The sequence below is a fragment of the Serinus canaria genome, chromosome 2 (genome assembly GCF_022539315.1).
Source record: "Serinus canaria isolate serCan28SL12 chromosome 2, serCan2020, whole genome shotgun sequence".
Taxonomy (NCBI): domain Eukaryota; kingdom Metazoa; phylum Chordata; class Aves; order Passeriformes; family Fringillidae; genus Serinus; species Serinus canaria.
Genome location: NC_066315.1, coordinates 46,030,616 through 46,057,519, shown reverse-complemented (window position 1 = coordinate 46,057,519; position 26,904 = coordinate 46,030,616). Strand labels below are relative to the sequence as shown.

At 36.8% G+C, this 26,904-nt stretch overlaps 1 protein-coding gene across 6 annotated transcripts; it reads left to right on the top strand.

Annotated features, from left to right (window-relative positions):
• The first annotated feature begins 250 nt into the window (after positions 1 to 250).
• On the top strand, positions 251 to 25,926 carry NT5C3A (5'-nucleotidase, cytosolic IIIA). Of its 6 annotated transcripts, XM_050971509.1 has the most exons (11): positions 13,313 to 13,369; positions 13,754 to 13,860; positions 16,392 to 16,442; positions 20,695 to 20,793; positions 21,224 to 21,293; positions 21,985 to 22,031; positions 22,179 to 22,264; positions 22,521 to 22,610; positions 23,886 to 24,048; positions 24,369 to 24,569; positions 25,326 to 25,926. In XM_050971509.1, the coding sequence occupies exons 4-11, from the start codon at positions 20,695 to 20,697 to the stop codon at positions 25,425 to 25,427; spliced, it is 858 nt and encodes a 285-aa protein (XP_050827466.1). In that variant the 5' UTR covers positions 13,313 to 13,369; positions 13,754 to 13,860; positions 16,392 to 16,442; the 3' UTR covers positions 25,428 to 25,926. The 6 variants fall into 6 exon arrangements, with proteins under 6 accessions (XP_050827465.1, XP_009094159.4, XP_018776240.2 ...); XM_050971508.1 differs by lacking the exons at positions 13,313 to 13,369; positions 16,392 to 16,442 and adding an exon at positions 251 to 501; XM_018920695.3 differs by lacking the exons at positions 13,313 to 13,369; positions 16,392 to 16,442 and adding an exon at positions 379 to 527.
• Positions 25,927 to 26,904: the final 978 nt, after the last annotated feature.

Below are 26,904 nucleotides of genomic sequence, written 5' to 3'. Positions count from 1 at the left end.
GGGCCGTTGGGCTCTCTCACTTCGTCCTGTACTTGGGGGAGAAGACCAAAGAAGAGAAACATTTCTTTTGTAGTTTCTGAGAGAAGAAAATTCAAAAAACAACCCTAAGCATTCAGCGACTTGTTATTTTTCTTCTTCAAACCCCTCACAGAAACCTCTTGCTCTCGAGGCGCCCTGCTCGAGCCGTGCGTCCACCCTTTCCCTCCCCCGTTGCCGTGTGGCGTGGTACGGCCGGCGAGGGGCCGGGACGGCGGGGCGCGTGCGGCGCCGTCGTTGCCGACCCGGCGGTCGGTCAGGGGGGACCTGCCGGCATCCCGCTCCTTCGCCCACACCGAAGGGCACAGCCGCGCTTCCCCGCAGCGGCTCCCGGCGCCCCGGGAACTACTACCATGGACAGGACCGCCGTGGCCAAGATGGGAGCGGTGGCGAGCGCCAGCGTGTGCGCGTTGGTGGGCGGGGTGGTGCTGGCGCAGTACATCTTCACCATGAAGAAGAAGACGGGTAAGAAGACCAAGATCATCGAGATGGTACGTGGTAAGAGGCCGAGAGCCCCTCGGCCCCCGGACGCACGCCCTTCTTCTTGTCCTTCCTCTCCTGCGGCCGGCGGCTCCCCACGGCCGGTCCCGCGGAGCCAGGCGGATATCCCGAGGGGATATCTGGAGGGGCAGTGGGGGGACCTTGAGCTCAGTTTGGGATTTCTGTAAGGATAGGCGGTGGAGGCAGGAGCAGCTGTTCCTTCCACCTCAGCGCGACCCACTAGCACGGAAAGGGTGCGGTTGGAAAGGGTCCGCGCCGCGCCGCCCTGCCCTGTCTGGCCCTATATATATATATACCTGTAGGATACATACGTACCCGTGGGTCTGGGTGATAATTTACAAGCCTGCTCGCAATTAGCGTAAAAGAAAAATGGACACGCACACAACACGTGTTCAGCCATCTGTTGAAACTGGGAAGCGCAGTCTGTTCACGGTTACTATAAAAGGAAGATGGAGCTCGCTCTCTCTAGCTGCCCTTGTTAAACTTGTTGTTTAGGAAATTATTTAAATATCTTCTTATAAATAATTGTGTCATAAAAGATCTTAATTTGGACAACGTGCTGATTATGTGGAAGTCCTTCAAGTTTTGTGATTTGGACACCGCTGTACCGAAGAGCTGAACTGAAATCGTCAAGGCACTTGATGTTAGTTAATGGGTATTTTCTGATCTCCCCTGCTGACTTTTACTAAAAGCTCTGATGAATTTTTATAATTACACGTGGAAGCAGATTTTAGTAAGAGCTAGGATTCTATATGTAAATGGCAAGCTGCCTAAGTGCTCCCTGGGCCACTCATTGCCATACTTGCCAGTGGAATTCATGCAGGCCAGTTTGTGATAACATGGGTCCAAAGAAGAATTCTGCTTGCAGTTTTTGCTAATTGTAAAGGCATCAGTTACTGTTGAAAAAAATACTGTTTCTAGTCATCAGTCATGTCATCTGATAATTTGGAAGGGAATTACTTGGTTTTTAGTTTCTCCAAGCAAAGTTCCAATGGCTTGTGGGAGAGCAGAAAGTTTGGATTGCCGCTTTAGGTAGCAAACATCCTTAGTTCTAAAGATGCAGGTCTTCTTTCTTAAGTAGTATTTTCAGTGGACACATGTATTCAGTCTGTGCCATTTCTTTGAAATAAGTGAAATAGTTATGTAAACTTCATACCAAGGCGTTGAGTTTGTCAAGTATGGGCAAAAATGTGTACATGCATTTTATTTGAATATGCTGCATTCTGAAGAACGTTCTTTTATCCACCAATGCAGATTTGATTCAATGTTTGTCATTAACAAGACACTGTATCAGTTTTATTTTATGACAAGGGTGACCTTTCTTAGAGCTGTGGAGGAGAAGATGCTTTTTCCAGTCTGTAACTTAGTGTTAATTTACGATGGTGGTAGGAAACAATACTGCCTTATTGAAATGTATTTTCTTCCAATACCAGGCTGGTTTTCTGTGTCAGATTAAAATTATGAGCTCATTCTTGTATTTTCAGCAGATCTTTTTGGTTTAAATTTTCTTTGGGGAACATTACACATGTAGTTTATATCCACATTAGACTCAGAATTACCTTGATGTATAACTTTTATCGAAAGCAGTAGAAGCAGGCCTATTTACATCTTAGTTATGTTAGATGAATATAAAACCCAAGTTTATTTTAAAAAAAATGAAATACAGCTTTAAGTGCTAAAAAGACAGGAACTTTTACAAATCAAAGAGAACATCTATAAGAGAAGTTAATATCAAGGATTATGATGCCAAGAAGAAATGTTGCGAAGAAAAGTGGAAAGGATTGTCAAGCATTGTGGGAAAGGGTAACCCTTTTCCTTGCTGAATAATGAAATAAATTCTTAAATATCTAGCTCACATTTCAGTAGATTAATTCCTTAAGCACACCAGTTAGCCTCATAGAGAAATTTAGGCTTAATGGAGGCATCTTAAAATTGCTTCATCTTATTTGATAAAAAAGGCTTAAATTAAAATGTTAATATTGTGTCTTCATCCACAGTGCGCAGTTTGCAAACAGGGAGTTTCCCTTAGGCACTCATGAATGTAGACAAAATTACTTCAGCTCCACTTCTGAAGTAACAGAGGCATTAATAGTAATGGTCACATAAAGTTTCACTCTGTGTGGTAAGAAACAACCATCTCTCCAAGCCTTGTGCTATTACTCTGCAAAGCCACGTTACCAATTTTGTGAAACTGTACAAGTGTTTACACAGTCAGGTGAAAGCAAAAGTTAGCTGCAAGGTTGCTTACTGTAATTTAAAGGGATGGTAACAATTAATTAGATTTTCAGAGTATGTTTCCTGGGTATTTTAGAAGGAAATTAAACCTTATAGTAATGTTCAGTCTTTTAGATTTTTCAAGTCACAGAGAAGTTTGCAATTAATTTGTGTATTCCTATAAAGCAAATAGTTGTATTGGCAATAGACTTCAATTTTTGATTACTTTTTGCCGAGCTTTTGATCAGCTCGTCAGAAAATAAGTGTTCACAAACTGGAGTGAAAAACATTCACCTGTAAGCAGTAGCTCAAATTAATTAAAATATGGACCTAACATAAGAAAAAACTTCTTAGAGGAGTAACAGTATATTTTGTTGTCTGTTTCATAAATAAAGTTGTTAAAATCTTGGGGTTTTTTTCAGCAGCTTGTTCCTCACTCATTGGTTTAAGCGCTTTTAATTTTTTTTTTTTTTCTCTTAGAATAAGAAGCATAATAGAGCTTGTTGAAAACAGAATAGGAGAATACCTTAAACTGAGACTTCCTCTCTCAGGTTTGTTTTCCAGAAAACTGGGCAAATGTGTGGTTACATTTGTCCATTTCTCCAATCTGCCCCTGAAGTGAGAGGTGTAATTACATTAGAAAGAGACTTTGATACGAAGTTCAGCAACAACAAATTAAACTCAACTTTAAAGCAGAGTCTCAGTTTACAGGTAACATTTCACCCACTCAACTGTCTCTGGACAGTGCACTTTTTATTGTGTTAAAGGGAAGAAATGCATGGATTTTTAGTAGTGTTTTCTGTAGTAGTGTTTTCCTGGAGGGAAACAAGGAAATTAATAAGAAGCAAGGTAACTGCTATCTATCTACTTGCCTAAGAAATAAAGGAACGTATTCTGTGAATATAACTGTTAGGGGTATTGGGAGGTGTATTTTTTTAATTATTGTTATTTTCTTTTACCTGGCAGTCTCAGGTGAGACTGTGTTCTTGTTTCATGGAGCATAAGAGTATTTGTGCCACAGATGAAGATACAGCTGGCAGCAATCACACACCACTTCTTTATTCTTGTCTTGTTGCTGGTAACTAGTTGTTATAGTAACTGTGACGTTACTCTGGCAGGCTGACCTCCCAGCAGAGTAAAAAGCAGAGGAGTATGTAATGTGTAGCATACATATTCAGGAGTCCAAGTGGTTGGTATTTGCAACTCCTTCATATGTGCTTATCCCTATACAGAGCTGAAGAAGGGTTTGAAGTTTTAGTAAACTGGAATCACTAAAATGGGAATGGAAGGAGGAAGGACTCTAATGATGCCTTTGCATGTTGCTGTCTGGATGCACTCAGGAGCCATGCAGTCATGTGATCCATTTAGGAATAATATTTTTCAAAAAGAATAGTACTGTGATTTATGAACCTAAGTAGTAGAACTCCTGAGACCTAATACCACTGCTACCTATTGACATGTGACTGAGAGCACTTACATTACTAGAGTATTAAAATAATTTTTAGATTATTGTTAACATTTTAAAACCAAGTTAAATTTGATGTGAATACTGGAGATACTATATAACTACTCCTATAAACCTTGTTTTTGTTTAGTCTGTATTCCTCAATAGAAAAATCAACTAGCAGTGCTAGACACCAATCACTAAAACAAGGTTGTTTTGCCCACATGCTGTTTGCAGAGATAATCATAATATATGCCACCTAGATAATGCATGATACCAGGCTGCCTAATGTAAGCCACTGTGCATCATATAAGTCACCTAACATGTGGCTTGTAAAGCAAGTTTTCACAGGGCAGGAAAAACCCTCAGGACAATGCATGTTGATACAACTTGGATACTAGTAACAGGTTTCATGCTCACTGTAAAATAATTCAGTTGGAAATTTAGGAAATTTGTATCCCAGGAGAATAAAAATTGACTGAATTCCATTGTTTTCTCCTCTCATTGTCAAAATTATGTACATACTAATGTTTTAGTTCATTTATTGTAGTAAGCTGATCCTACAATGCAGCTATCTGTTTCAGAAGTAGGCTTTAATTTTTTGAAATTGCCGCTGCCTATATTGGGTTTTTTTTTTAATTCAGTAATTTGAAACCTACATTCTTACAAGAGATGGGTATGGGAAGATTAAATCTATACTTCTCCATTAGTTTCTTTAGAATTCATTTATGCAGTTATCAAAAACATACTGGTGATCTGTACCTGAAAACTGAGTTCCAAGTAGTCAGTGTAGACATTTCAGGATGCAATATAGATTGCGAGTTTAGGCTCAGAAAAGCTTTTTTGCTGCTTTCTTTTATCTTTTGTATGAAGTCTTTCCCCATGACAGAAGAGCAATCTTCCAATTCTCATTCTGCTCTAAAATATATTTACCTTTTAATAAATGCTTGCTATGTGTTCAAGTGATTTTTCTTCTGTTTGTGATAATTTGATTTTACCAGTTGACCTATGGCATCTGTTCTGTTCAACTCTTTTTACACTTTAAAACCAATAGCAAATACTGTAAGTCTTAAACATGTTTACCTTTAACTGTCAAACAATATAAGGAGTAATAAGGGATTTTTTTAGTTTTTAGCATGAATATGCTCATCATTGCAAATCTATTCATATTAGGAATTAAAGTTGTGTAGCATTCCAGTCTTGAGTTAACAAGAACTACCAGCTTTTATAAAAAGTATCTAAACTGATCAATATAAGAGACCCAGGGTATGGATCCATGCATTTATAAGTAGGCAAATACTAGCGGGTGAATTCAATAGCAATGTACCTGTAAATGTAAAAACATTGCAATTTGTGGAAGTCTGGACTGGAAACTTGCAAAATGCCTGAACTTTTGAAGTTTTTTCTTTAAAAGAAACCAAACAAACAAACAAAAAAAATCACACAAAAAAAACCCCACCACAGGTGCCTTTTACCTTTTATTTTCACTGGCATGAATTACATCATACATGCAAAATACGTAAGCTTTTCTGTGTTGGCTAGTTCAAGCCAGCAGCCACCAATCTTTCTTCCATGTGTGCATACACAAGTGTATTTGTGCAAGTGAACTACAGTGTACTACTCACCTCCTCCAAGGGTTATTACTGGAGAGAGCTTAAGGCAAAATACTAGAAGAGAAGCAGACTTAGCTTTGATTGCCGCGTTTTGGTGCGTTTGTCAGAGAGTAATTGGTTTTCACGGCGGAAGGTGGGGCTGGTTGAGCTGCAGCAGACGGCTCGGAGCAGCAGGTGGCGCTGGCAGGAGTCGTGTCTGCGGCGGTGGCCGCTGCTTTGGAAGGAACCCGTCCCTTCGGGGAATCCTGGCCCTCAGTGGTGGCTTTTCCCGGCCGCTGCCCCGCTGCGGTTCAGCCGGACTGCTCCTGCTGCACCGGGCCCACAGCAGCAGCCACGCCTCTGCTGCCTGCCCGGTGCTCAGCGCCGACATCAGGCTAAGCAGGGCTGAGAGGCAGGAGCACCTCACAGCTATTCTTCCTGCCTTCCTTTCCTAACCACTGGGCAGGGATAGAAGGCCATATAAAACTGGCCAGGAGAGTCATTTATATTGTCATGGAGGGTGTGTAAAATAAAAGCTAGGGCATGAAGTCTAACAGGCCTTCTTTCAGTCACAGCACCATGCAGCAGTCGATCTGCAGTGACTGCTTCTTCCTGGGGCACAGTCATCATACAGCTCTTATCTTGACCAGTTGCTGGATGTCAGTCTCTTTCTCCCATCCAAAAGTCATCAATCACCAGGGGTCAGCTGCTGTAAAACATGAGAGAACTTATGACTGCAGTATGCAACATTTTAGTTCAATGGCTATCATGCAGCAGCTTGATGGTCAATGTGCCATTAAATTGGGATCTGTGGCAGTTTTTTTAGTCAACTTTTTCTTAGGTTATTTTTGGGGAGCTTCTAATGGCTCGAGAAAAAAAAAAATCAGTGTCCATTAAAAGTCTGCAGAAATTTTAAATTTGCCTAATCAAGAGTGCTTTATATAAATGCCAAAAAAAGAAGAGAAGACATTTTTCAGTACAAGTGAACGTATGTTTAAGATTGCAGCACACAGATCAAAGAAGACACCATGTTTAAAGGCTAAAATTAACTATAATATTTTCATTCACTAATACCTCAAAATAATAGAGAATTGCACTGACTTACCTCAGAAGATAATTACAAAAATAATTTTAAACAACATTTCTCTAAATTATAGCAATAATACCTATTGCTGGAAGGAAATGTGGCTCCTACTTTCATATATCTCAATATTTTTTAAAATAATTAATGTATTTATTTTATTTTATTTTGAAAGGGCTGGGATAAAGCCCAGACTTGGACAATTAATGTCTGAATACAGACTTTCAGACTTCCTGAGCTGGGTTTGCCACCAAGAAAATTCCTATTCAAATGTGCTTGTTCTTAATTGTTTCCCACTCATTGACTGTCATTTCCTTCCTGCACTCCTTTATAAAGATTTGTTTGTCTGCTCTGCAAATTGAATCACTGAAATAATCCAATTTTTTTTGTGGCTTTTTACCTAGGAGTTGTTTTGTTCCACTTTAATCTGACAGAATGAATACCACTGAAATGTTCCATTCATCTTGTTCCCTTAAAGATTTCTCTCTTTGTCAGAAACTTACTAGTTATCAGACCAAAAATGTGATTTTTTTTCCCTCAGCAGCTATTATCACAACACTATCAGCTATTATTAGCTATTCTATTATCAGCTGCATGTGCCCTTGCAGTGAGTATCACTGATGGGTAAGCCTCAGTTTGGTCTGCATGTTGCCATGGAAAAATTGTACATGAAACTGAAGGGTAGGAATTAGCACAAAACAGTAGCACTATTGGTACTTTAGCAGTAGTAGAGTGAAGAATAGTAGTGGTAGTATTGGTTTTGAACACTTCCAGAAGGCAAGTACACAGATACAAGAAATATGGCATCCAAGTGCACCTTTGAATGGATCCAGCAGTGAGAAACAGCCATAAAACAAGGAGGTGTGGAGTCAAAACAATCCTTCACGCCTCAAGTCTGCTTCTGCCTGTTACCTTTAAAAGAAGTGTTTGGTAGTTGTATCTCATCTTTCGGTTTAATGGAATTTTTTTTTTCAAGAACTTTAAAAAAGAATTTGTAATCAAAGAGAACCTAAGAGTTAAAAACTTCATGTGTAATTTAATTGGAATATTATATTAGTACCTAATTCTACCATGTAGTGTCTGGTAATGTATTGTAGATTAAACTTTGTCCTGCTGACTTTGCTTTCAAACTGAGTCCCACAACTCCACTATTCAAGGGTCAGAGTTTATTTGATCTAGATACAGCATTCTTAGGCTTAGTGAAAAAAAATCTAAGCTGATTTTTTTTTCTTAGAAGCAGATAAGAGAAGAAGAGAATCAGCAGCAACTGCTTCAGTCCAAGCCTAGGCCTTAATGCAACTTCCATTCTAGACAGTGTTACATGAGAAGTTTATAGGGAAAGAGGCATTTGTTTAAGTTCTTTCAATGCATGTCCATGTAAATATATATAGGATATTTAATTACAGAAGGTATACATGTGAGTGTACAGTTTGTGGAGAAAATAGTATGGCTCATCAAAATGACCTTATGCAAGGTGAGCTTTTGCATCCCTGATAGCTAATTAAGAATTAATAATTTGCAAATGTACCACAGTATATTTACATACCACCAGTTATTAAAATTCTACACTGTTTGCCTAGGTATTTTGAAAAAGGATTATTTGTACCAGCAGCCTCACCTATAAGCATTCTTTAAGAAAGCATTAGATTCTGTATCATGTAGGGAAATGGATCTTTCAGACAGGCAGACTCCAACATGCTCCACAGCAGTATTAAAGGAAAATGAGATTACCACTCAAATAAAAAATTTCTTATTTTTCAAAAATAAATTTTCTGTATCTCAGAAGAAGAATTGGCAATAAAAAGGAAGGATGGAGTTAAAACTAGGGCCTTTCCCAGTTCTAGTTTATTCTAGTGTAAGGTAGAGAAACCAGAACTGGTTTTGGTATTTAAGCTCCAAGTTTGTAATGGATTTATAAAGGTTCTATCCAAAAAGCTCTGATAAGAATTTTGAAATGCATGTATGAAGGCCAAGAAAAAAGCCTCCATTTTCTTCTGCCAAGCAATGAAAGGGTGTTACAACCTTGAGTTCTTCTTTCAATCCTGGTGCTTTAGAAGCTATTTTTAAAATTTAAGTGTAATGTGATAAATCATTCTGAACTTGCTTACATTTAGAATATTTTTATATTCTTTTTTTTCACAAGGGCAGGAGAGAAGCAATGAAGATTAAAAAACCCATCCATTTAAATTTGGCTAGATGATTGTGGTATTTCCCAGATACTCATTAGAAATGTCTGAAGATCTCTTCATCATTTCCAGATACTCACTGATAACTAAATAATACATACATTTTCCTTTAGCCTGCAGTTATAGAGGTTAAATCTCTCCACAGTGAGGGAATGGCAGCTAAGCACAAAGAGTAGGTGAGTCCCCTAATATACAATCAGAGAAAAAAATGGCTATCCTGAGCTGTATTCATTCACGCCAGAACTGTTCTGTATGTTTTGCACCTCCTGGATTCTCTCAGACTAAATTCTTGCCCGAACTCATAATTGACAGGATCACAGGAAATACTGGAAATGTAGACCCTAATTATTATTAGTTCTTCATTTTCTTGTAAGATCCAAAATATCTGTTGATCTATCACCAACAGAAATCTCTTCTTTTAGAATGATGTTGTAAGCACAAGAAGAAGCTGCGTAAGGGACAGTGATGCTGCAATATCTTTTATTCTATCACCAGAGAAATGTATTAAAAAGAAGAAGAAATGCTTAAGGAGTTGTTTTAGTGTGTGTGTTGACATTAAGCTTTGTGTTCAGTACAGCCATAAATGATCAGACTATTAGATGATCACCAGTTTACCCATGAAAGAAAGCTAGATCTCTGATCAGATCAAGAAAATCTCTATTAAAAAAGTTGTTGAGTATGTCTTATGATACCATTCAGGTTAAGAGCCTCACCTTCTTACAATTTACCATTTCAGGATTTATCACAATTTGTTGAATTCAGTCTTTAATATGTTCTTAGCACTTTTTCATAACATGTGCTGTTCAAGCTTTCTTTTTAGAATTCTTTATGCTCCTCACAAGTGATCTCTATGACAGACACACTTTCATATACAAATCATAGTTCTTTGCATCATACCAACTGTCAATATGGCTGGCATGTGTTTTTACACCAAACCTGTACTGCAGAGATAAGTGGTATCCAAAATTCCTTCAAGGCAACATTCTAAACCTCTATGTACCCCAGCTTCATGACCATTGATCTTACTTTCCTTGTAATTGTCACAGATATAAAAAGCTATTCCTGGAACCATTATGCTGCTCATTAACTCAGTTCACTAGGGCATGAATAATAATCATGTTTGAGTACAGTAGGGTTGTATTGGTTCCTTTCTTCTGCTTGGTACTTGACTACCAAGGTTCAGGTGCCTTTTCCTGTCTCATGAGGTTACATCAAGCAGGCTGTTTTGGAAAATATGTACTAAGTAAACTTATTACAAAAGCAAAATTAGGCAACAAATACAGTTCTTTAATGTTTAGAACTGATCCCTGCAATAAAGCAAGGTATTGCTCAAGTAAAGACGAGCAACGTACTAAATGTAGAGGGGTATATTCAAAAATTGTTCCGTTGTGGTAGGGTCATGAAACAGGAATAAAAGCTAGTAAGCTCATGAAAAGACACTAGCTAATGTTTACACCAAAGATTTAATCACCTTACACAGAATTCAATCACCTCTAAATTTTGTAGGAAATATTCTAAAAAGCTATGACCTCTTTCTTGATCTTTAAAAATTTATGTCAGTTTAGTTGAAGTATTCAATTTATTAGTTAAAGAAAAAGCTCAGCTTACTTGTTTAGGCAATATACCTGTGCTAATTCTTTCCACAAATGGATGCAACTTAGGTCACGGGTGTGGAAGGACTGGTAGAACCAGCTTTTCTTTGCTTTAGACTAAAACTTGCAGTGCTTCATATTCAAGAGCATCCTCTATAAACCAAGTTCGCTTAACACACAAGCATATAAAGTTGAACCTTTTCCCAGTCTTACAAAAATTATAAATCATCTGGTGTTTTCAGTGTTGTTCTTTTTTTCCTTTCTCTCTATTTCTGCGTAGAATATTCTGTAGTCAAGATATGGCTGTAAGCCAAAGAGAAAATGTTAAAATACAATCTATCTGTTGAAATAACTACACCTCTTCAGTTTGTGGTTCTTAAAATATATTGAAATGACCTTCCATATTTCGAGAGTAGAAATGTCATGCTGGAGTTTATTTATCTCTCTGTGAAAAAAATCAGTGTTCATTTTAACTCCTCTTTTACCAGACATTAAACACTGTAAACAAAATGCTCAACAGACTCAAATCGGCAGTAATAGAATGTGGTTAGTAGGAGCTGTGGTAATTAAAGTGTTGTACACAAAGATTTCTTAGAATTGCAAAGACAGTCTTGTTTTGTAGAAGAGAAGTTTCATGTATGGCATTTCATTAGAGTGAAAGTACACTGTTGATAAAGATAGAGTAGATGTTTTTCTAAGAATTAGGTGTTGGCTGTATTAATGTTTACAGAAATTTTGCTCACGCCATTTTTTAGGGCTTTCACTAAGACTGTAATCGTTCATTTAGAATGTTTTCCAATTAGTCTGGTATACCAAAAACAGTCTGTAAGAGTTGGACTTAATTTCTGTAAGTCTTTTTTTTAATCTTAAAAAAAAATTAATAAAATAATAAAAAAAAAAAAAAAAACACCTTGTTTTTGTTTCCCCAGCTTTCTGAAAGGGAAACTAGTTTTCTTTAGATTCTTGACAGCTCAAAGGCAGGTTCTTTGCAAACTGAGCGTGTCAAGTGATATCTTACCTGAACTAGATGGTTCATCTAGCAATAGTATTTTACCTCATTGTTTGTAACACTTTTTTTAACATTGGAAATCTAGCAGGGACATAAACTCCAGCTTTTTGTTGCGCAAATAATTCATATTCATTCAAAACACTGCACTATACATATGTTTCCCAAACATTATTATAAAAATATTAATGAAAACCATGCTGCCTATATTGAAATACTATGAAGGGCAAAATTCTCTGAATGTTACCTGTTACAACAGTGTACAAATGCTTTAGTAAGTAGTTTAGTGGTAGCTATGAATCATGGCAATACCAATGCCTAGTAAGTTCAATTTACTCTATACGGTCTTTGCAGGGATTATGTTATATTTTGAACATACCTTTCAAACTCTTTCACTGCTTCAGGATACAGCAGACTTTGACATGTACATTTCAGGGGATCTTGGTCAATTCTAAGAGGATAAGTGTTGATTAAAGTTGCATGTTTTGTATTAGATCAAGTATTCAGTTGTTTTGTTGGCTCAAAACAGAGAACACCTCTGAAAACAAAATGAAAGTGCACATGTAGGTCAGATACACTGAGGAATCCTGACAGACTACATAGTAGCCTACAGTTGAAATGCAGACACAAAACATATGGATCTACTGTATCATTCAGAAAGTCTGTTGTTTTGGGTTTTTTTTTTAGTGTAGAAAGCACACCAGATATTTTCATAACTAATGAATTTCTAGAGTCCTGCTATTGTTGGGGTTTTTTTTATAGCATTACAAGTTTTGTACATGCTACACTTGCCCTTGATTCAGCTCTGACAATTACACTGTTCACATAAGTGGCCATGTATGAATTGGCCTGATGTTGGTGGTTAGTCCTGGCATCCTGAAACAGGGGTCATAAACCTGAGGTTGAACATAAGTTAGGGGTAGTAATAGAGAAGCTTGCCCTGCTGCTGTAGCAATAGTCACCTTTGCATGCCACTAGCATTTACATAACTTCAAAATGTAAAATACAATTAGACAATAGTTCCTTCATCCCCTCACTCTAAAAACCATTTCTGTTTAATCCATCTTCTGTCGCCTAATTATGGTCTTTGATCAGGCAGCATGCCTAATGACAAACTTCTAAAACTATGCAGAGTTGCCTTGTCTCTCAAAAATCCTGACAAACAAGGCTCCTTGATTTCCTGTTTCAGTATCACACAGATAATTACAGCCAAAACAAAGATTCATTAATTCATTTGCTCCTTCTACATGAATGAATGTGTGCTGCCTAGTAAACATTAATGAGATCATGTCAATGAAGCTCTAAGAAATTTGTGGCACTGTGCAACAGGAAATCCTAAAATACTTGGAAAGATTTTGTAAAAGGGCTAAAAAGTGGCAAAATAGTAAACTTCTGCTTTGAACAACAACTGCCTTCCTCTGTTAGAGCAGCCCAAATTTGCCTGCTACATCCATGAAAGCTGTTCATTCAGTGAAGGTCAAAGGTTTTGTTGTTGGTGAACCAGCTGATGATCTGTAAGCCCGTCGGGCTGTACTGCTGAGCATAACAAACTGCTGTGCACTGCTGACATGCGTCACAGGACCCTGGGGTTTTGCACGGGGATTAGTCAGGCTGTATTTGGAAACGCCCTCAACTGCACCCTGTGCTGCTATATTAGTGTGTCTCAAGCAAGAGGAATTTTCTTTTGCTTCTGCAGCTGCTCCTGCAAAACCCTCTGGTAAGTGTGCCCAGCTTCTGTCAGCAGTATTGACTGTCTTCTTGCCTGTGTTTTTAAGCCAAGGTTATGAGCTGAGGGCTTACTTACAGTTCTTGATTGTGACTGTGAAAAAACCTAAACAACTGTATTTTTAAATTAAAAATTTGATAGCATAGAATGAGCAACAGCATCAAATGAATAAATATACTTAGTGGTTTTCATTGAATAGCTTAAATGTTCCTCTACTTTTAACTATGTATCAGACTATTCTGAGGTCTTGGTATTTTCACAGTGATGTCGCTATGTACCATGCATGTTGGCTTTTATTTTACACGACAGGAATAGAAAGACCACATAATATAGCAGACCAATTCTTAAAAGGATTTGGTTGGTTTTTGTTGGCAGCCTGCATGCAAGCCCTGCATCTCTGGACTCTGCTTGCGACCTATGCTGTTGCAGTAGGACAAAATCAAGGACAGAAGAATCAGGAGTGCCCTAAGCTCAACGCACAGGTACTCTCCTTTAAAAACACAAGAGGAAATGCTGTTGTCATGTTTTCTGTGAAAGCACTCTCTCCGGATTTTTATAAGGGGTTTTTTTTCCAAATTTAGTATCAGAATCCAGCACATTAAGTATAAAAATATGTAAATAAATAAACACAGTAAACCAGGAAAAATTATTTTTAGTATGCATCCTATGCCATGTCTTAAAATAGCTTAAGCAGTGAACCCGTTTTTAGTTATTTCATATAACCTGTGCTGGGTGTCTAGTTTTACAGCATGTTATCAAGGAACTGTGAAGATACTTAGCGTTCTGTTGTTGCATTCCCATAATAACTACTTTTTAACTAAGTAGTCCTAAGGCTATTTCTTGACAGAACTATTCAAATAGTAATTTGGTAATTACTAGCTACTAAGGATTTCTTACATCATCTGAATATAACATGTATTATGGTTTTTGGGAATTATAAATTACTGAGTCTCTGTCCTGAGCTCAGATTATGCTAGAAGAGTGCACGATAACTAGCGAAGTTCTCCTGACTACCTGCACATAATGGAATGACTGATGTGATTACGCTCATGTCCAGTACCTTTTGATGTTCCTGTCTAAACTCTAAGCCTACTAACAGCTGGAGCAGCTAAGAGGGACCTCTGTTGCACTCATGGGCCAGAATTCAAATTGTCTGAATTAAAGGCAGTCTTGCTTTACACATGAGCATAAGTATATGGAGGAAAAGATCCCCACAGTGTCATTCTGTGGATTTTGTTATAGCTCCCCCGTTTCTTGCAACTCAAATGTTGCAAAATGCAGAAATTACATGGAGAAGCTTGCATGCTTTCAGAAATTTTTTGTAAGCTTTGTTTTCTAGAGCAAGTCATGTTCTGTAATAATAGGGGGAAAAAAAGAAAAAGGATTGGAAAATAACATGTAAAGGAATGTACCCTATTTCTTTCTATTTTTACCAAACTGTTACTTTCTTCCACCAAGAAGACCAAAACCAGTTTTCTGTAGCTTCTAAGTATCAATTTTCGCAGCTATCACTGCTGCCATGCCCTGCCTTTTTTGGTACATGTCCATAAGTGAATATATGTGATAGCTAGTCTAAGACCTTGAAACTGGGCATCTGCAGTTCCCAAAATAAATGTCATTTAGTCTTGGTTTATATTCTTGTACCTGGAAGCTGTCACCATAGATTAGAATAAAATTGACAAATAATTTTCCCCTAGCCAATTTATCACTTTGATTTCCATTTGCCTTGCTCAGAAATAACATGGGTAGCGCTCTCTCCCTGCCAGCCCACCCTGTGTTCTCTCTATCAAAAGATAACAGGTTTGAAACCTAGTCTAGTCTAAGGCAGGTTTACCAGCAAAGTAGGGAATAGAAATTGTGTTATACTTGAAATTCACATCCTATCAATAGCATTACAGCTAGATCTTTATTTAGATCTTATTTATTACCCTGTCCCTTTCATGACATTATGGTTATCTGAAATTTTGTGGAATATTTTTAACACATTTACAAGTGTGAGAACAGTTCTTACTGTGATTCAGAATTACTGACATCTAACAAAGTACTCCGTCAGTCATTGAGATTTATAGAGAAGTTCTCTTAAAATTTTGCCCATCTATAATCCAGGGTGTTTTCTTATTTTGTTGGCAATTATTTGGTTTTTGGGAGGTTTCCATGCTAGATGAGTCTTTATAAAATAAGAAAACTTGGTATTTGCCAAGTAGTGTAGGCTTACAGGGTATCAGTATAAAAATACTCTGCACCATTTTTTTATGTCCTTCGTCAGAGCAATACTTAGCAGACTTATGATGACAACCTCCTACAGTTTGAGTTAGTACTAGTAATATTTCAAGCTCTGTGTCTAGAGTTGATTGTGAAATGAGCCATATCTCTATGTAGTTAAGATAGCAAGTAATTCATCAACTCATCCTTCCCTACTTAAAATTACTGACAGTGAACACAAAAGGTCACTCAGTTGTCCTTTATATAGAGTTTTTTATTTGATTTTTTAAAATTTTTGTGTTAATCATCAGGACTTGTTTTATTGGGTAGGGGGAGGAAAGTAACTGCTGTACCTCCAACACTCAGTAGACTGAAAAATTCAGTATAATCCTAGCTCCAGAACATGACATTACTCCTTGTGGACACAGTCAGTTTTTAATTTCCTGGGATACCTAATTGGAAATGTCTACAATGGCAGCTGTAAATTCACTTAGATCACTAAAATGAATGACAGGTCTTATCACCAGCTCCTGTTTTACAATCAAATTGACACAGCATGCACTTAGATACACCCTGCCTCACATACTAAGACAACTTACATACTAAGCAGCACCTGGATACATAAAAGGAGTTCTTTTGCACTTCTGTTATCCAGTTGTATGTAAGAAACTTCATGTCAAAATAGAATTCAATATGGCAAATAACTTCTCTTTACTTAACCCAGCTACACAGATGCATGTCATATGTACTAAATAGATTTGTAATTTTCAGAACTATCCTTGTTGTAAATGACCCATTCTGTGGTTTGTAGGACTGGGGGATTTCCAAACCTGCGTGAATCCATTACTGTTCATTCCTCAAGGTATGACCATAACATTCTTAGCTACAAAATAATTTTCTACATCCTTATTCCAGTTACCTGCTATCACAAACAAGCAGAGAATTGTTTCCTTTTTCATAAATCCAACTAAGCTCAACCTTTAAAATAATCTTTTTCAGTTTTGTTCTTCCTTCTCTCAAGGGCTCCTAAAAAATGTCAGATACTAGAAACTAAAGTGTATTTGTGGCCAGTGTATATGCCAACCACAAATGACCTTTGGGAGTTGTCATACATATGTTTTAAGACACACCAGCCTCTGAGCTATTCAATAGCATATAGATGCTCTTGGTAAGAAAGCAAAACTCTTCTCACACTTTTATAATATGACAGAATAAATAGGGGCACTTAAGTGATTTAACATTATGTACTTTCAGATGTCACCATGAATTTTGAATTCCTTTTCCTGTGCTTTTGTAGTTTTAGTTCTGTATGTAGAAGCTCCTGGTTAGGAAAAGCTTTCTTGGCTTGGTTAAGTGCTGTGGAGATTTTTGGTTGGCTTCTTCTCTATCTGTCCTCATCCCAGTCAACTGGTGCATCAGAATTTTGGGAGGTTTATGTGCACACTGAGTTGATTGCTAGAATTTTCTTAAACAGTGAATAGACACACTAATTTTATCAAATTGACTCAACTTTTTACCCTTTGCTCTTTCATCTGTCTTATCAGTTCTTTCCAACTAGAATCTGCTTTTCTCTTTCAACTGTGAAGAATGGCAAATATGCAACAACGAAACAACAGCTAAACTGGACAGAAGTATAAAACATTGGAGGAGACAATTTGTCAGAAAATTGGTGGCTGCAGTTTCAGTTTCATTTACCCAGTCCTTAGACAGTTTCATTTACTTCTACTATAATAATGATAAAGAATAAATAAAAGAATTGCTACTTAATGTTCAGTTGCAAATATTAATACAAGGAACTAGTGATAGGAAAAGTGGCTATTTTTGTCTAACCCTATTTGTCTGAGGCTTTAGCAGATGTCACGCCTGTAAAGTAGACTTGTTTATTCCTCTGAGAGAGCCTGTGAGACTGAAAGTGTCTGGGTTATACTTGCTGCAGAAGACTTTCTCCCACCCCTAAATTAAAATACTCTTCAACCAATTTGTGTGCAAAAATGAAGAGTGTGTTAGAAATAAATTAATGTTATAAACTGATCTTGAGTATGAGTTTACAACATCAAAGCAGGAAGTTTTCATCATACTTAAAATCTTTAGCATTTCTTGTTTGACATGATCTACCAAAGTGTTTACCAAGATTTTTCCTCAGGTTGTTTCAGAAACTTAAGAAAGGGCTTAGTCTGAAATGAAACAGTATCAAGCAATCCAATTTTCCTCATCCAGCTCCTTCCTCTGATCTCTCCATCCACCCCAACATCTGTTTAAATTAATTATATTTGCTTAGTATCTAAGTAAACCAAATAATGCTTGAACTACTTCTTTAAAAAGCATGCATTTAGATTTCACTGTTTAATTTTTGCATTCTAAATTAAAAATAAATATATAATTTGCTGAAAGTTAAAGGAATTAGGTTAGTCAATTTACAGTACAAAAATTACCAAGTCAAACTGCTTTGTGCTTCATTATAAAGAATATTTATATGCAGAAAAAAGTGGAAAACTTACTTTTGTTTACCAGCATCATATAACATACAAAAGAAATACCATAAAGCACTTTTAAAGAGTTACAGGTTATTAATATTTTGTTTTGTGAAGCTAAATGTGCTGCTAATTGTGAATAAAGAAATGCTTTGTAAAGGTATATCTCCAAAGATCAGTGAATTCTTTGATGGATATTTTTCAGGAGTTCTATTTCTTGTCAACATTCATTACCTTTCTCAATAACTCCTAGCCTGGGAAGTAGCTGAGAGCTGGAAGTCAATCCTGATGTACTTTTTGTGGCTTTGCTGTGCTAAAAGAAGTAGTAGCAAGGCACTGCAACAACACAAGGAACTCAGGGATATTGGCTTAGGAGATACCACTTTTACAGAAAATGTCTTTGCCAAAGGACCAGAAAGAAAAACCTTAATTCTTCCAATTAAAGTGAAATTAATAGAGTTTGTTTCTTTATGAGATTTATAAAGCAAAGAAGTAGTGGATACCCTGTTCAGAATTTTTGATGGGATACTGTGGTATAGGTGAAACTTTTTTGAATGGGTAGAAAAACTTGGAAATTTATCAGAGACTCATGATTAGGGTTCTAGAAGGATTTCTGTTTTCAGTTTTCAGCATTGTCTTTGGGGATATCAGCCAGAAAATGGCTGGAAGCACAGTGGGGATTTAAAATTATTTGTTTTACTGAAAGATAGGAGCACTGACTTGGAAGAAAAGATACAATCCAGAATGATTAAATGTAAAATATAACACTTTGCACAAATACCTGTTTCTTTCTAGGGGTCATTTTGAATAATATTTGGTCATTACCAACTGAATTTGAGTTGTTCTCACCATATTACTGCTAACACAGGGCATGTGTTTTAATGTACATGCAAAGATGCTACCTGAAGACAAGGGCCAAAGGGGCCCTTTAGCCAAGGCCTTGTCAGAGCAGAGCAGAAAGGTCTGAGCATCTACAGTCATGGACACTGTGCTGGAAAAACAATGTGGTTCAAGTGGGTGGGCCAAGACAAGATCAAGAATTGTCAGAGATTTAGATAATTGTGTTCTGCAAAAGAAGATTGAAGAACCACTGGGGTTTTACATTCTGGCAGAAGGGAAAAATTTATCCAGTGAGCGTCTGAGAAAAAGAACACTTTTCTCCAAGTTTAATGACTTGAAATTACAGTAAGGAAGATTAGACATTAAGGAAACTTTTCTAAACAGACAGGTAGTTGAGGAATGTGAGGAATATGTGAGTGGGGGTTTTGAACAAAAAGTTAGATGAGCCTCTGCTCATCTGATAAGGATGTAGCTGCAATGTTTTGCTCCCGCTTGAGAACAGAGTGGACTAGAGCTGATATTTTAAGGTATGTCCGGATCCTTCTTGTGTCTGGCACACAAGTGTCTTTTCCCTTACAAAAACATGTGTTTGCATACCTTAAAATGGCACCTGTTTTCTTACGTGATAACCAAATTGCAATTTGACTGCAAGTTGGCTGTTACTAATGAAGAAAAGACTTACTAGCATCGAGAGCTGGAAGAAACAGTTCTGCATGACTTACTGACAATTGGTGATACGAGAACTCTGGGTCCAGAAATGTCCTGAAATAGAATCTCCCTCCACCCTTTTTTTTTTTTTTAATTAGCTCATTGCAGCACTGATTACATGCTAGCTATAAGAAAAGGAAGGTTGAAGGATCAGAATGTTAAAAATGCAATTCCTAGCACTTTATAATCTCAGAAGTTTTATAAACAGAAAATAAAGCTTACTACTCATAAATGCCCGTTTAGACAGATTGCAAATGTCTGATGTCTTTTCTTTAGAACGGGTCCATACATGATTATAAAGGAAATAAATACATGCTACATTGGAAAATTCCTGTAAATAAACAATTCTTCTACTGCTCGGCAAGTCTGAAGATAAACTCTTAGAATAAACAAAGGTTTGGGGAGTTGTTTGGTGAAGAATGGAGTTTTGTGGGGTTTAGGGTTTTTTTTCTTGTTTTACACCAACTTCCTCATTTATCATAACACTAAGAAATATACTTCATGCAAAAGGAACGTATAGTGTGATATTGTGTTATTTCAAAAGTGTGCAGTGAAATAGGTAATGGTAGCAATTGATGGACTGGCTAGGGAGGAGAGATTACTGCACAGCCTTGTTGTATTGAAGTGCTCATTGACACTCATTCAGCATTTCTCAAGGAAACAATAGATGTCTTCTTTATCTCTGTTGATACTTTAAAGGCATATTAATTGCTAAGAGAGTTAGTTTTAAGATTTACCATCTCCTAGTGACATATCTGAATCACAAGATGATCCCATATGTCCTGTTCCTACATATCTCCCTTTTTTCCTACAACTATAATGACCTTTTCTGAGTGTCAACTTATTGAAAAAAGTGATATTAGGAAAGGAAATGAAAACAGATGTTGTAACCAAACAGAACAGTATGCAGTCATTGATTAATACATCCAGAGTATTTTCTGCTTCTTCTTACTCTTGTCTTTCTGTCCTGACCATGTGTTGATTTCACATGAAACTGTTTGTAGATGCAGAGCTTCCAACCTGATGGACAGCAGCTATTGCCTAGGAGGTTTTCCTCTGCAAGTGTATTTATGTCTTTGTTCTTACTCTTCATAGATGCCAGAATTTCAGAAGAAGACTGTCCATATTAAGGATCCAGCAAGAGTAGAGGAGATTATTTGTGGCCTCATCAAAGGTGGAGCTGCCAAACTTCAGGTAAAGGTGCAAAGAGTTTGGAATAAAAGCAATTGTGGGATTGTTACTCTATGCCAAAAAATTTAGGCATATCTATATATATGTAGTAATTCAACCTTCAAGATATCTCATAAACTTAGACATGTTAACTCTTTTAATAGTCCTTGTTGATTCAACTGTAATTCAGCCAGACACTAGGTCAATAAATGATAGAAGCTTAGTAATTTCAGAAAATATTCTCAGCAAAGAGATGAGAAAAACAGTTTTGTTCAAAAAACTACCCTTCTGGGATCTGCTAGCTTCCATGACAATGGCTCAGTAGAATAGGGAGGCTTCTGTGACACACATGCTACTCAGCTGCAGCTATTGTTGATCGTTCAGAATTTCTAGCCATTCTTTATTTTGTTCCTCCATGTTGTAAGACAGTTTTGCTTTTTCTTTCCTTAAATAGATTATTACAGATTTTGATATGACATTAAGTAGATTTTCCTACAATGGAAAAAGATGTCCAACTTGTCATAGTGAGTACTTTTTTTTTTAATACAGATTGATTTGTTCGCTCCTTTTAGTTTTTCCTATGTTTTAATTTTCTGTTCAATTTATTTCCAAATGAGATTTTATATTGACTTGTTACCTAATCTGTACATTCTACTGACAAAGCATTCTAGTGACTGTGTTTTTTATATGTGTATATATATTAATCAAAATCTGTGTGAATTAAATCAGATAAGTTGCCCTTCACAATTAAAACATTAAGTTTTGAACTCTCAGATGTTAGTGGCTAAATATGGCATGGTTGACTTTTGTTTTTCAAGAATCCATCATAGTCCTGACACCTGCAAGGACCAGATTGTAAACTCCTTAGAATTCTTGGCAATTTTATCCTTATACAGTAGTCTTTTGGAACAATCAAGGAGATGTGAGAACTCTAAAACATATAGGATGCCTCAGAATGATTTCAAAAACAATTAAGTCTCAACAAACAGATACAAAAGCTTGTAATTGACCTTGTAAATCAGAGATGAAAGGAAGAGCATCTTTACACTTAGGAAGAAAAATGTGCTTTTTGCTGGTTGCTGGTAAGAAAGGTTCTGAGGAAGCATATTGGTATGTCACCAGACATTGTCATCTGTGCCATTTACAGTGTTGTAGAGCAAAGTGAAAGAAATGTATCATCTTGTTTAACTGTCTTTTTTTTCACCCCTTTCCCAGACATCATTGATAACTCTAAGATCATCACAGATGAATGTCGGAAAAAGGTAAACAAAAAACCTACAAGCATTTGGTTTGTTGTACAGACATCTGTCATTATTCCCTGACAAGTGTGTTATTTTCATTGCTTAGACCAAACCCCAATGTATTTTATTAAGTACATTAAATATCTGATGGGGGTTTTTTCCCTTCAGTTATTTCAGCTGAAAGAAACTTACTATGCCATTGAAATTGATCCAGCTCTCACCATTGAAGAGAAATACCCATACATGGTAGAATGGTAAGAGACACCTCCTACTTTCAGATTGTATTAATATTAGATTTAGTAAGTTTTTTAAAGCAATTTAATGGCAGTATTTAGCTTTTAGCCATCACATTAACTGAATTAATATCTTAAGGGTTTGTACAACTGGTTTTGTTTTGCTCTTGACCTGAATAAGCAAGAATTAACCATACAGGAAGCTTTTAATCATGAAATTTTATGAAAGGTGAACCTTAGTAAGCAACATTCAACCCATATTCTGTTTATGTTCCAGGTACCATAAATCTCATGCACTACTCATTGAACAAGGCTTACAGAAGGACAAGTTTGCAGAAATTGTAAGGGAATCTGATGTTATGCTGAAGTAAGTTCCTTTTGATTTCAATTATATCAATCTGTTCCAGAGCATTTTCTGTAGAGTCTTCCTGAATGTTGGGGGCAGGAAAAAAAAAGAAAAGGGAAATTTAAAAACCCACACAGTTTTCTGAGAATGAGACACCTTAACATTGGACCACATTGAGCTCTCCATGCTCCCTCTTAATTGATGTTGTATCTATCGAAATGCAGACAACAATCTCACTGTATGAAGCAAAGATCTGGAACTTTTTTTAGTCCCTTCTCTACAAGCGTAATTTCTGTAGACTTTCATCCTCTTTAAATTGCACTGGTGACCTTTTTTTTTTTTTTTAAGAGCAACATAACATGTAACTTAATTCTTTTGAGAAACACTGGAGAAACATGTTTCATATGTTGTATTAAATATTGTTCTTCTGTGGCTGAAGGCAAGTTTAAAAGACAGCAAAATCCTTGTTCAAAATGTGCTGTGGCTTCCATCTCTTTGAAAGCCTTCTAGAACTGTCTGTAAATTTTGGGATACTGAAACAGGATGTTAGAACTTAAATTGTGGAAGTATTTGTTCATAACACTGACTGAATCATTATTTTTTTGTACAACAGACAAAGACCCAGTCTCTGCCTGTTTGAAAGCCTAAGTCCATGTTGATTGAATCTTCATCCACAAGCTAAAATTCATTCCAGAACTTTTTAAAAACATATTAAACAATTAAACATATTTAAACAATACTTTTTTAAAACATAAAATTCTACCAATCTATGTCTGTATGGAGAGAGCATATAGAGATGATATTGTCTTGTTCCTGAAATGCTATACATAGGGTACTGAATACTAAAAAACTTTCAGGAGAGCAACAATAAATGTTTTCAAGATATAAAAAGCAAAATTTGTTTTATAGCAATGACCCTAAAGAAAGTCACATATTTAAGCAAGGAAGATTGAGAATAGATGTACAATCTAATAGTAGCTAGAGTGAGCTCTGATTGCTTGTTCTGGAGTACTTAGGGAGGGGGAAATGTTTTTAAATCTTTAAAACATGATTAGATATTTGGGGGGCAGAAATTATACAGACCAATACTAAACAGCTTTATGCAGAAGTTTTTTACAAACATTGTGTTAGGTTGATGGTTCTTGCTGACCTGAAAAGGTGAATAAAAAAATGCAGTAAAGCGCTCAGGAAATATTAATTCTTTTCCAAAGATGATGTGATTATCTCCTAAAAACTGGGAATTTTCTTGGCTTTCTTTGTTTGAGATTTGATTTGTATTTTCATTCTGTGTTGCAGAGAAGGGTATGAGAACTTCTTTGATAAGCTCAGTGAACATAATATTCCTGTGTTCATATTTTCTGCTGGGATTGGTGACATTCTTGAGGAAGTAATCCACCAGGCTGGGGTCTACCATTCTAATGTCAAAGTGGTTTCCAATTTCATGGATTTTGATGAAAATGTACGTATGAAATAACACATTCTTATCAGACATGTTTGATAAATACCACACTGTTTGTGGTATTTAATATCAATTTATACACACTACAAGATAGATATATAGAGAGATAGATCTATACACTCCTCCAAGCAGGGAGAATCATTGTCTGCCTGCTCCTAACTGTTCTGTCACAGCCATGACATTACTCTATACTAATTTATCTTGTTCATCATGACAGATTATGTAGTCAATCTTGGCTCAACAGTAAAACCTCTGTCATTCTAGATGCTATCCTGCCTGAATGGTACCAGACATAACTTCAGTGTTGCTTTTTTCAATAGGGAATATTAAAAGGATTTAAAGGAGAATTGATTCATGTTTACAACAAACATGACGGTGCCTTGAAGAACACAGAGTACTTCAAACAGCTAAAAGACAACAGCAATATCATACTGCTGGGTGATTCTCAAGGAGACTTGAGTATGGCAGATGGAGTAGCAAATGTTGAGCACATTCTTAAGATTGGCTATCTCAATGATAAAGTAAGTAGCCTTACATAACTTTGTAAGCTTTGAATGAAGCACTGGGAGTTAGAAACAGGTTCGTTATAATGTGTTTCAGTTATCAAACTAAGTCTTAAACCTGTTTGGATTGACATTTCAAACATTTTTTCATGGATTTTTTTTCTAACCCAAATAAGCTCAGAGCCACAAGTGTATATTGCCTTGGTTTTTGTACAGAGCTACTTCTAAATAGGTGTTTCCTAGAGAAGTAAAATTGAGAGACTATAAAAATTCTGTTAAATTCCTGTGGCTTCTCCTTCTTTCAGTACAAAATAGATAATTGAGAAAAATTATAATCTCACAAATAACAAATCCAGGCCATCCCTCCTCTTTTCTTTTTACTTTTTGGGGGTTTTAAGTGACACTCAACTGATTATTTGCTAATTTATAATGAATATCCATTTGGATTGACGAGAGATTAAACTTCAGTTTATATTTCTCCCTGCCCTTCCCAAGTAGTTCTTCTTTCAGTATGTCTGTGTGTGAGATCCTGGAATAAACATGAGGTATTATATCCTGGAATGCACTTTCAGTCAGGCCACTCCTACTCCGTCCTCATGTGGAGTTCACTTGTAGGAGTGATACATTATGTGCATGGCTTATTCCCAGAATTTGGTGGAAAGATTGGGCAATATTTTAATGACAAATACTCTTTCAATAATTAATTATATAACTAAGGGGGGTCATTAATTATATAACTAAGGGGGTCTTTCTCTTTGTCCCTTCTGCAATTAGGTAGATGAGCTTTTGGAAAAATACATGGACTCTTATGATATTGTCTTGGTGAAAGATGAATCCCTGGAAGTTGCCAACTCCATTCTACAGAAAATCCTGTAAATTGCAGTCTCAAGTCACTCCACTCCTTCCAGGAGGCAACTGGACAGAAGAGCACACATGTGCTATCTTAGATGTGTTTATTATTCATTTACGGAACTGTTTGATTTAATTTAAAACTTCATTTTGGTATTATGGAATATATAGTGTATCAATTATCAACTACAAGCTCCTTGTACTGCTCTTAAACTGTTCTTTAATGTCTCACACTCCTGTTATAACGAGATCTAAATTGGATTTATAGATGTGATAAACTGCTGCTGATGGGATACTGTCTTCACTGTCCTTTTTAATCAGGCATTTCAGAGCAGCATTTAGAAAACGTGGCTATTTTGTAAAATTGAAGGTGTAAATGCTCTGTAAAGAGAGTGCATTTGTTGCCTTTTCAAAGACATTTTGGTCTCAGCTGTACTTTGAAGGATCTTACTCATATGCTACATAATTTCATACAAGGTTTTCATACATATAATTTTCATCAGTAAAAATGCTTTTATTCACCCAATTCAGGCAAAGTGTTTCTTCTTCATATTTTTGCATCATTGCACAACGTTCTCTATCCTTACTGTTTCTTCATCCTCTGTGAAATGTGAAGAATGTTTTAAGTTAGTGTGTCCGAGATAAATTTTCTCATCTTTGTAACAACAGATGGTTTCACAAGCTCATAGTCCACAGCCTGCCTGCAATGAGCAGGGGCATCCTGAACTAGACCAGACTGCTCAGAGCCCCAACCTGACCTTGGATGTTTCCAGGGAGGGGCATCTACCACCTCTCTGGGCAACCTGTGACAGTTTCACCACTCTCACCACAAAAAAAATCTTCTGCAATTTTTTCCCCGGTACTGAGCACATTACAGCACCTCTCAGCATTGTGTACAGAGTACAGCTTAATACAGCCACAATTTCAGAAGCTTGCTCAGATATGTTGCAGGATGAGTTAAAGATGATGTTATGACCCTGCTCCTGTGAGGTCTGGGCTGTACTAAATCTATTCATTAATAAAAGAGAGCAAATCATGCAACTCCCCTAATGTGCAATATAATCATTGTTCCCCTTTGCTTTCTTTTATACAGAACAGAAACTGTGCCATCTTCCGTTCCCTGAGGAATTGTAATGAAAATGTGGGAGAGTTTAGATCTGCATTTTCTTCCACCAGAGTTACAACACATCTCAAGAAATGGTCTCTTTCCTTACAGCCTCTGGTCTGTTATTAAAATTCTGACTTGGTATTACCAGACACATTTTTTTCCAAATCAGCAGCTTTACATCTGTTACTACCACTGCCAGAACTTTTCCAAGAAGGGAAGACAGAGGATAGTTTCCATACCCACCTCTGCATCCTCTGCAGTAAAATGAAATTAATCATTCCTGTATTTTGAATGGAGGGCAGAGGCTCAATGCAAAATCTGAGGTAGTGTGAGCATCCTTTCACAAATCTCACTGCACAATGCTGTGCCATCAGGGAGCTGCTGAGCACAGGGACC